The following is a 12047-nucleotide window of genomic DNA, read 5'->3' on the forward strand; positions in this document are numbered from 1 at the left end:
AGAGTCCCTAAAAATTAGAAACCATGGCTTTGAAATGACAGGTCTCAGTTCCTTTAGCCCACATGAGTGTAAGCCATCTTGAGATTAGTACGAGATTCCATCCAATTTACAGATAACTTAGGGTAAGCCTTTTCCCCACATTTACAGTATAAATAATGCATTTTTTATTATTAATGTTATAATATCCCTAATGATTTACAGATGTATTTTATCTGTACTTGATTTGTTCACATAAAGGATTTCCAGAATGATTTATTCTACAATTTTTCTTTTCTAATTGAAAACATGCTGACAGCTGTAGTGACAGTTTGAGGCTGACCATACACTAAACAATCTGATTATATAATCTCCTTTAGATCTACCATCAACTACTATTACTACTATGTAGTGCAAGGGTCTGTCTGATTTGATATTCAAGTGACACTAAACTGATTTTAGGAAATATACTTTTCAAGTGTGTATTTTTAAGTAAAAAAAAATGTACTTTAACCTGAACATAACTGCTCTCTCTTGCTCACTCCTGAGATGGACTATGGAATTTGTAGTGCACATGTACTGCTCCTTCCATACAAATGAAAATTAGAGGAAAATGAAGAGGTCCAAGAGTTCACAGATGTTACAACAAGGCAGAAAAACACAGTAGGACATTTTTTCATGAAAAATCTTTTACAGAGCCACTACGTAGTGGATGTACAGTGGGGATCGAAAGTTTGGGCATCCCAGCTAAAAATTTGTATTAATGTGCATAAAGAAGCCAAGGAAAGATGGAAAAATCTCCAAAAGGCATCAAATTACAGATTAGACATTCTTATATTATGTCAACAAAAGTTAGATTTTATTTCCATCATTTACACTTTCAAAATAACAGAAAACAAAAAAATGGCGTCTGCAAAAGTTTGGGCACCCTGCAGAATTTATAGCATGCACTGCCCCCTTGGCAAAGCTGAGACCTGCCAGTGTCATGGATTGTTCTCAGTCATCGTCTGGGAAGACCAGGTGATGTCAATCTCAAAGGTTTTAAATGCCCAGACTCATCTGACCTTGCCCCAACAATCAGCACCATGGGTTCTTCTAAGCAGTTGTCTAGAAAACTGAAACTGAAAATAGTTGACGCTCACAAAGCTGGAGAAGGCTATAAGACGATAGCAAAGCATTTTCAGATGTCAATATCCTCTGTTCGGAATGTAATTAAGAAATGGCAGTCATCAGGAACAGTGGAAGTTAAAGCAAGATCTGGAAGACCAAGAAAAATATCAGACAGAACAGCTCGCAGGATTGTGAGAAAAACAATTCAAAACCCACGTTTGACTGCACGATCCCTCCAGAAAGATCTGGCAGACACTGGAGTTGTGGTACACTATTCCACTATAAAGAGATACTTGTACAAATATGGTCTTCATGTAAGAGTCCTCAGAAGAAAACCTCTTCTACGTCCTCACCACAAAAATCATCGTTTGAACTTTGCAAATGAACATATAGACAAGCCTGATGCATTTTGGAAACAAGTTCTGTGGACCGATGAGGTTAAAATTGAACTTTTTGGCCGGAATGAGCAAAGGTACGTTTGGAGAAGAAGGGGCACAGAATTTAATGAAAAGAGCCTCTGTCCAACTGTTAAGCATGGGGTTGGATCAATCATGCTTTGGGGTTGTGTTGCAGCCAGTGGCACAGGGAACATCTCACAAGTAGAAGGAAAAATGGATTCAATAAAATTTCAGCAAATTTTGGATGGTAACTTGATGCCATCTGTGAAAAAGCTGAAGTTAAAGAGAGGATGGCTTCTACAAATGGATAATGATCCTAAACACACCTCGAAATCCACGGGGGATTACATCAAGAGGCGTAAACTGAAGGTTTTGCCATGGCCTTCACAATCTCCTGACCTCAACATAATTGAAAATCTATGGATAGACCTTAAAAGAGCAGTGCGTGACAGACAGCCCAGAAATCTCAAAGAACTGGAAGACTTTTGTAAGGAAGAATGGGCAAAGATACCTCAAACAAGAATTGAAAGACTCTTGGCTGGCTACAAAAAGCGTTTACAAGCTGTGATACTTGCCAAAGGGGGCAGTACAAGATATTAACTCTGCAGGGTGCCCAAACCTTTGCAGACGCCATTTTTTTGTTTTCTGTTATTTTGAAAGTGTAAATGATGGAAATAAAATCTAACTTTTGTTGACATATTATAAGAATGTCTAATCCGTAATTTGATGCCTTTTGGAGATTTTTCCATCTTTCCTTGGCTTCTTTATGCACATTAATACAAATTTTTAGCTGGGGTGCCCAAACTTTCGATCCCCACTGTATATGGATGACTTTTGGAGAATAAGGATATGATTTAGTAGACTGATTGTTAGGAGATTTCCTGTTCCTGTGGCACTTTGTGTGATGGGTATGAGACAGTTTTTGGGACATAAAGTTAGAAAAATCAGGGGCACAGACAACAATACAGAAACCAACATATGTTCTAGCCCTTTTTTTCAGTCTGCACAAAACGGAAAAATATGGTTGGGGTAAAACTTTAAAGTTAACCTATGTAAAGGCAAAATCAAGGACAACAGATACATTGTGAAGTCAGGGTGTTAATAGAGAGTTGAATAGGGAGTGTAGTAGGAGTTGGTGCATGATATTATGCTGATGTGGGAACATAAAACCTCTAAAAGGAAGGGGTGCTGGGAGAAGGTGGAAAAAAGGGTGTCCCAGGGTATGAGGGCTAAAGTACCTGTTCTCTGACAATAAAAAAGCCCTGTATATAGTTATAATACTTTCTATACAACTTGTATTAAGCTATTTGTTAAATAATTATTACAAACCTGCCAGCCATTGCTAATCTTTTGGTTGAAAATTCCAAACTCATATCGGATACCGTAGCCATATGCTGCAAGTCCAAGAGTAGCCATTGAGTCCAGAAAACAAGCTGCATATGAGAAAGAAACGGAGAATATAGCGATAATGCAAAATATAGGTATATGAAAGTCCAGTAAAATATACTATGAACTATACTATCGTTCTTTACTTTAGAACAACCATAAACGCTTGAGGTGATTGTAGCCGTATTAGTGCATTTGCGACAGAAACAATTGAGTACTGTCCGTAATACTTTTTTTATTTGCACTAACATACAATTTTGAGGACAAGCTTTCGGGGTATGTCCCCTTCTTCAAAGTCCAAACAGCTTGTCCTCAAAATTGTATGTTAGTGCAAATAAAAAAAGCATCACGGACAGTACTCAATTGTTTCTGTAACAACCATAAAGTTATAGAAAGATACAGTATAAACACAAGCTACATTGTATATACCCTAGTATCTTTTGCATTATAATGGAAACAAGTAGAACACTAAAGAATCGAAAATGTTTATATAATATATTTTATGTTTATCAGAATACAGTATAATACTGAAAAAAAAAAAAGAAAGATGGAGGGAAAAGGGCAATCTTTTTTGGGTACACAAATAAGAAAATTAGACTAATGTTCTTTGAAATATTGAGCCAGCAACATCAAAAAGAGCCCTGTAATACATCATTTTAAAATAATCTACTGATAGCTAATAAAGAAATATAGGCTGCTAGGGGAAGTGATTTTAACTTTGTAGTTAGCTATATAGAGAGAATTTGTGTGCAAATACATGAGCTACTGTACGTATGTACCAATGTAAGCTATGCATCACAACATTTTGAGTACTCTATTTACTTTGATATTTATTAGAAACGTCATCACATCCACTGTGCATAATTCTATTATGATCCAAGAACTTATCAGCACACAAGTCTTTATCTGTATTAATATATCTTTCACAATTGCTTAAGCAATTGATAAAACAATAAGGAAGGATAAAATAGATGGCATTCCCATTTCAAGCAGCATTTTAGCCATTTGTCAAGTTAGAAGTAAACTGCAACTAAATCACAACCACCAAGTATTTGTAAACCCCTCCACCAATCACAACAAAGGAAGTGCCTGAACCAACCACTGGAAAATTGAAAGGTGAAGTGGACCTGATGGAATACTACAACTTCTATGTCAGGCATGTCCAAAGTCCGGCCCGCCGGCCATTTACGGCCCGGGGGTCGGTTTAATACGGCCCTCCAACAGCCCCCCCTGCTCTGTGTAATGTGGCCCTCCCACGGCCCTCCCTTCTATGGCAGACAGTCTTCTGCTTGAGAGCAGAGGGCAGTGTGCATGCCTGACTGCGGCGCATTCTCCCTGGTCTGTGTAAATGCGGCTGTCGCACGGCCCTCCCTTCTGTGGCAGACAGTCTTCTGCTTGAGAGCAGTGCGCATGCGTGACTGCGCCACGCTGGGAGCGACAGAGGGCGGTGATGTCAGGGCCGGGCTTCCAGCGTGAAGTGTGTTTCTCTTCCCCTCCCGGCTGCCGAGCAGAGACTTCAGCTCCAGCTACCTTTTTCACCCTTCACATTAGTGCAGGTAAGTTTTTTTTAAATTTATTTTCAATACATTGTGAAAACTCAGCTGTCAGTTGATCTTAATGTTATGAAATGAAAAGTATGTCGTTTGCAATTAACTTGGCATAAAATAATTTATTTGCATTTAATTGTAATGGTTCAAAGAATGTTCGGAAAAATGTTCGGCCCTCCACCATGTTCACTCTTTTAAAAAAGTTTGGACACCCCTGTTCTATGTGAACTGACACAGCTGCCAATCATCAGTTAACTACTTCAATACCAGACACATTTACCCCCTTCCTGCTCAGGCCAATTTTCAGCTTTCACTGCTCTCACACTTTGAATGATAATTACTCAGTCATATAACACTGTAGCCAAAATAATTTTTTATAGTTTTTTTTAGATAAATAGAACTTTTTTTATGGTGGTATTTAATCACCACTGTGTTTTCTATTTTTTTGCAAAGTAAGCTAAAAAGACCAAAGATTTTGAGAAAAAAACAAATTTTCTTAGTTTCTATTATAACATTTTGCAAATAAGTAATTTTTCTTCACAAATTCAGGCCAACATTTATACTGCTACATCTCTTTGGTAAAAATAACCCAAATAAGTGTATATCGTTGAGTCTGTGGGAAAGTTATAAAGTCTACAAGCTATGGTATGTATCATTGGAAATTAATAAATCCTGATGAACTGACTGCCTATCTCATTTCTTGAGGCCTGAAAATGCCAAGACAGTGCAAATATCCCCCAAATGACCTCTTTTTGGAAAGCAGACAGTCCAAGGTATTTATTAAGAGGCATGGTGAGTTTTCTGAAGTTGTAATTTTTTTCCCACAATTCTTTGGAAAATTAAGCAATTAAATTAAAAAAAATAAATTTTCCATGAAATTGTCATATTAACAAGTAATTTTTCACACCTGGCATAGGCATACTTGCAATTACACCCCAAATCACATTCTGCTACTCCTCCTGCATATGGCAATACCACGTGTGTGATTTTTTTCACAGCCTAGCCGCATAGAGAAGCCCAACATCCAAGTAGCGCCTTCAGGCTTTCTAGGGGCATATTTTAATCATGTAATTTCCTGACTATCACACTTTTGAAGGCCCTGGAGCACCAAGACATAGGAAACACCCACAAAATAACATTTTGGAAAGCAAAGATCCCAGTGTATTTTCTACGGGGCATAATGAGTCTTCTGAACATGTCATTTTTTGCCATGAATTTTTGGAAAACGTGGAAAGAAAATAGAAATATCTTATAAATTGGCAACTTGTAAAAAAAATAATTTTCAACACACCGCTTGGACATACTGAGATTTACACCCCAAAATACATTCTGCTACTCCTCCTGAGTATGATGATACCACATGCTAAAGACCTTTTCAATCTCTGGACCTATTATGTACCCAAATCTTCAACCTGTGCAACACAAAAAATCAACCAACACTATATAGAAAACAATGTACTTTAATGATCGCCCCAGCAAGAGTGGTCAGTAAATATAGCATAGTGTAGCTTCACCTACAGCAGTTCCTGTTCCTAAAAGCCAAGCAAGCCTAGCCTAATGCTACATGGCTGTCCCTATAGCACAATGCTATGTTCACTGGCCAGGAAGTACAGGAAGCTGTGGTTTTGGTAATGCAGTTGTCTGAAGAGGAGAGCAATGGTCAAGGCAGCAGGCAGGGATGAGGTCAGCAACAGCCCAAAGAATTGTCCAGGCAGCAGGCAGGCATATTGTTAATAAACAGGCCAGGGTCAGTACAGACAGCAGTCTGACATCCAGGCAGCAGGCAGAAACATGGTTCATAAACATGGGTCAGTACAGGACATATAAATCTCTCTTATCCATCAACTTCAAGGCCAACACTTTGTCGTTTCCCAAACATGCTGATTCCCTCTTTTTAGTCTTGTGGTCACCAACCTTTGTGGGAAGCTCTTCCTGTTTGTTCATGGAGGTACAGGTGGTGGAATAGGGGCAGGCTTTTGTAGAGGTTATCCAGGTAGAAGTGGTAACACTTTTTGAACAGTGGAAATGCCAGGTCCCAGACAATTTTTCCACTTGTGCTTATGTAAGTTGGGCACTGAAGGGGCTGGAGCTGGGAATCTTTGCCTTCGTACACACGGAAGGCATACAAATACATTGTGGCTCATTCACACAGCTTGTAGAGCTTCACTCCATATCTGGCCCTTTTACTGAGAATTTACTACTTGATTCACAGTCGGCCAGTGAAATGGACAAGAGACTTGTGAACAGAGATGTGTTTGTCAGGGATATACAATGCAACATACCTCTGGGAAAAAATAATGTATTAGTGGGCACATTTTTTAAAACTTATCATAGCCAGGCTGATCTCTGGGAGGACACTGTGTATTATCGCTGAAATGGAGGAAGCACATGGTAATTTCAGAGCGTGACCTTGACGTAACAGATGAATAAATGGGCATGTAATGAGGAGGGGTAGGTCCAGTAATCCAGTATTATACCCTTAATTTTTTTTTGTAAGCCCCATGTTAATTGTGAGGCCCAAAAAGTATTTGAATTCCTCCACTGTGACAGGTCTCCATTCAAATGGGTGGGCATAGGATGAATTGGGGCTATTTGCAATGCATTGCTGGGCAAAATGATTGGTTTGGTCCACAATTAACTGAAATAGATTGTTGGTGAAAAATAAATTTAAAAAATCAGTTGGGGCGATTGTATCTGATCCTGAGTTGGAGGACAGTCATAATGGGTGCCCTCTGGGAGACTTGTATGGACTCTAATTTTTCGGGTCTGATGTGATGTCCCAGTACTAGTACTGGGCCTTTCATCCAGGGGTCTAGTGTCGTTAGTGCTTGTCAAATCACCATTGGGGTGAATGACGCTTTTGGCGGTTGCCTGGTCTTCACAGCACCTTTTCCTTTTAAAAGGGACTTTTTCCACCTCCGATTCCGTCATTGACCCACTACTTTCCACAGGTTTGTTACCAGTTCTTGTTTACATTTCAGTGATTGGCTGTGATTGGACACAGTGATCACATGGTAAAGAGCCACTGTCATTGGCTTTTTACCCTGATCAGCAATACTTTGTGTCCAGGGGTGACCACATATGACTGTCCTGTATGCCCCTGCGGTGGGACGGAGTTTGTGCTGACATCACTCGCACTTTTCTGGAGCCGACAGCAGCATGTTTTATACTATATGTGCATAATAGGATGATATCTTGTAAGTAGTTTTTTGGCTTGCATTAATAAACTTTTTTGATGGTACTTCACTATATTTTATGCTGAGTCACACACAGAGCAGGAGAAGAAGGTAGTAATGCTGCATGCAATTCTGTGTCGGATGATCCGGGTCAAGATCTCCTATATATCTGCAGCTTCATGTTATGTCAGACCACCTATAACTTGGGGTCTGATAATCTGGTAAGAGGCTGTGTGAGCAGGTAGTAGATTCAGATTCACTGGATACCTAGGATATTATGGACACTTGACTTCACAGACGATTTGTGTCATATTTTCATTAATTTTCATTTATTTAGTTTATGGAGTTATTATTGTATTTATGAACACTTTCGCAGATTTAATTTATTGCCACTTTGAGGACAGAATTTTTGGGATTGTTGAGGTACAATAATATTTGGTTCATACATACAGTATCCTTGCCTTACAGTAACCTCATTAACACCCCCTTCCCTCTCTCTGACCACAACCTGATTACTTTCTCTATCTCCTCATCCTCCAACGCCTATCCCTCCAAATGTCACACTACTACCAGCCGTAACCTCCGCAACCTTAACCCTGCCCCCCTCCAATCTGCAGCTGATCAACTCCACGACAGCAATCGTGCCCTGGAGCGACTATGGCGCAAAATCAAATCCCAACAAGCCTTCACCCGCTACAAATCTCCCTTCCACACCTACACCTCCTCCCTCCACGCAGCCAAACAAGCCTACTTCCTGACCCTCATCAAGGCCCTCTCCTCCAATCCTTGCCAACTCTTCTCCACCTTCAACTCTCTACTTTCGCCACCCCCACCTCCACCCAGCACCTCACTCACCGCCCTTGAGATTCCCAATCACTTCAAAAACAAGATTGACACAATTCGCAAGGACATCGCCGCAACTCAAACGCCCTCTCAACCCGTCCCCTCTCACACAGCTACCCCCTCATCCCTCCTCTCCCTCGACATAACCCGCAGGGACTTCATCACTGCTCAAACTCCCTCCAACCCCATTTCCCCCTCACTCAGCTACCCCCTCATCACCCCTCTCCCACGGCCCCACCACTGCTCTGACCTCCACTTCCACCCCACCCTACATTCCTCATACTGAAGCCCCCCCAACATTCCACACCTTTGACCTTACTACCATCGAGGAAGTCTCCAAGATCCTCTCTGATGCCCGCCTCACCACCTGCCCCCTCGACCCTATCCCCTCACAACTCCTATCACCTCCCTCCCCCTCCCCCTCCATCCTACGCTCCCTCACCCACATCTTTAATCTCTCCCTCTCCTCCGGCACTTTCCCCTCACTTCTGAAACATGCACACATCACCCCCATACTTAAAAAGCCCTCCCTGGACCCCAATGACCCGAACAACCTCAGACCCATCTCCCTGCTCCCATTTACATCCAAACTCCTCGAGCGCCTAGTCTACAGCTGCCTAAGCTCTCACCTCAACGACAACAACCTCCTTGATCCCCTACAGTCCGGCTTCCGTCCCCTACACTCCACCGAAACTGCCTTACTTAAACTCTCCAACGACCTGCTAACCGCCAAAGCTAATGGCCACTATTCAGTGCTCCTACTCCTTGACCTCTCTGCGGCCTTCGACACAGTCGACCACCCCCTCCTCAAAAAACTACACTCCCTTGGCCTCAGAGATTCTGCTCTCTCCTGGCTCTCATCCTACCTGTCACAACGCTCTTTCAGCGTTACCTATAATGCTACCACCTCCCCTGTCAAGGTCCTACCTTTTCCCAGAGGTTATGTTACTCCATGTGCTGGCATCCATCTTGGATTTATGCTGAGCATGGTGGGGAGCTTTTATGCCTTCAGGTCTCTGAGGTCCATCCCCCAGAGGGGTGTGGCTGAGTACATATAAGCCTGTGATCCGCACATGCTCTTTGCACTTGTGTCTTGTGTCTTTGTCTTGCTACAGCTCTGTGTATACGCTCGTGACTCTTCTGGTATTTGACTCGGCTTGTGACTAGACCATTCTCTGTGTTTTCCTTCGATCTGACCTTCCGTTGCTGAACCCGGCCCGTGACCTGTTATTCTCTGTCTACTGTTCTGTACTGTTTTGTCCCGTTGTTGTTGACCCAGCTTGCCTGACTACGCTATTGTCATTCTCACCAGCTACACGCCATTGGCGGCGGCCATTACCGCAGCCGGGGTGTCTCGGGGGCCGCGACCTGGTTCCTGGCTGCATCAAGTCCATCCCCACCATCAGGGGCCCTGGTGAAGGGCAGCCTGGGACTTAGACTCCGCGCCCTGAGGGACTTCGGTCTGTTGGTGGTGGTTGTCGTCAGCCAGTGCGTTACCCTGCCACTAGGCCTACCTGTCCGTTCCACAGCCCTGCCCTGACATCCCCCTCACTCCCCCTCTCTTTTGGGGTCCCTCAAGGCTTCGTCCTGAGGCCCCTTCTCTTCTCCGTCTACACCTCCTCCCTTGGCCAACTTATACACTCTCACGGCTTCAAATACCACCTATATGCCGATGACACACAAATCTATCTCTCAACCCCCCACCTCACCACCTCAGTCTCCGCCCGAATCACACACCTACTGAGCGACATATCAGACTGGATGTCACTCCACTTCCTTAAACTGAACCTCTCCAAAACTGAGTTTCTTTGTCTTCCCCCCAGCCCGGACACCACCCCCCATTGACTTCTCCATCACATCCAACAACGCCACCATCAAACCTGCCCCGCAGGCCAGAGTACTTGGTGTCATTCTGGACTCCAACCTATCCTTCCAGCCCCAAGTCCAATCTTTAACAAGCTCGTGCAGACTCCACTTCCGCAGCATCACCAAAATACGCACATTCCTAACCCCAGAAACCACTAAACAGCTCATCCACTCCCTCATCATATCACGACTCGATTACTGCAACTCCCTCCTTACTGGCCTGCCTTGCCGCTGGCTATCCCCACTTTAGTCGATCCTGAATACGGCTGCCAGACTCATTCACCTTTCCAACCGCTCCATTTCCGCTACCCCCCTCTGCCAATCCCTCCACTGGCTTCCGATTGCGTAATGGATCAAATTCAAAATCCTAACACTGACGTACAAAGCTGTCCACCATACTGCCTCGAACTACATCACTGACCTAATATCCAAGTACCACCCAGCATGCACACTCCGCTCCTCACAAGACCTCCTTCTCCTTCTCCAGGACTTCTCCAGGGTGTCACCCATCCTCTGGAACTCCCTGCCCCAACCCATCAGATTATCACCTACTCTCTTCTCCTTTAGGCGCACCCTGAAAACCCACCTCTTCAGGGAAGCCTACCTCACCCCCTGCTAACTTGCCAACTTCCCCCACTCTTCCTACCACCCCATCCCCAACAGCTATTTCCTCCTGTGCCACCATCCCCTCCCTCCTAGATTGTAAGCTCGAAAGAGCAGGGCCCTCGATCCCTTCATGTTTTGCATTGTATTGTTATTGTTCTGTCACCCTTTGTAATGTACAGCGCTGTATAATAATAATATAATAATACAGTATTTGGAACATATTTTGTTTTATGTTGTGCTGCTGTGAAGATTGGCTAGGACTGTTTTGCGAGCACTGCATGCATCTTAAACTTTATTTGGTTGGATTACAAAGAGTTGTGCAAGTGCTGCTCTCTTCTATTTCTGAAGTATCACCTTAATATTGATTTTCACATGACAGTGGTTCATTTTCCTAGATTAGGCATTAGTGAGTGCAGTTTTACAGCATCCCCACAGGGGAGCCTTAAGCCCTGCCCACAACTTGGCGTAGTCAGTAGGATACATTCCCCTCCCCGCATGCACCCAATGCCTAACTAGTACCAAAGAGACCAAAGCAGGTTTACCATTTGTGATCAGACATGTGAAAGGAAGTGTGCCCAGCTCGTGATCAATGATGTCAAACTGCATGCTTGCTTAAGGATTGACCCTTGCAGCATTGGAAGCAGGATAAAAGTGCACAGATCTGGAATCCCTTTGCCTCCACATAGTTCTTGCTGCAGGAAGTTTTGTCACCATGTCATATTAGCTGTTGCCATGGAAGTAAGCCACCTTAAAAACTACTCCGAAGTGGGCTATCCTGGACAATGGGCTCTCTTACTGGCAAGTTGTGGGATGTCACACTGCCACACAAGGGATTGGGATGTGATTTGCTTGGTCTGTCCAAAATGTCACAGTTGAACCTCCAACTTTTTCCTATGGGCTTGCTGCTTGAGCTGCCAGACTATGCTTTGCCACCGGTTATCGGCTGAAGAAGAACCACAAGACTTGGAGATAGATGATCTGCCACTTTCTGCTGCTTCCACTGCCGCTGCCTCAACTCGAGTGATACTACTGTTGATGATCCTGCACTCCATAGGTGGTTCTCTGAGTACCTCACTGGTCAGCTTGGAGGGACCATTCCTGTGTCTTTCTATGTTAGCTACCACTGTGAAACACTGTCT

General features: G+C 43.3%; 1 protein-coding gene across 1 annotated transcript in view; it reads right to left on the reverse strand.

Annotated features, from left to right (window-relative positions):
- PYGM (glycogen phosphorylase, muscle associated) overlaps positions 1 to 12047 on the reverse strand; it is a 580472-nt gene that overhangs the window by 527434 nt on the left and 40991 nt on the right. The window contains exon 4 of the mRNA XM_089681655.1: positions 2814 to 2917. Coding sequence (XP_089537781.1) covers positions 2814 to 2917 — 104 coding nt within the window. The remainder of the gene's footprint in view (positions 1 to 2813; positions 2918 to 12047) is intronic.

The sequence above is a fragment of the Staurois parvus genome, unplaced genomic scaffold, assembly GCF_062004578.1.
Source record: "Staurois parvus isolate SC_StPar_1 unplaced genomic scaffold, SC_StPar_1.0 ptg000275l, whole genome shotgun sequence".
NCBI classification, from domain to species: Eukaryota; Metazoa; Chordata; class Amphibia; order Anura; family Ranidae; genus Staurois; species Staurois parvus.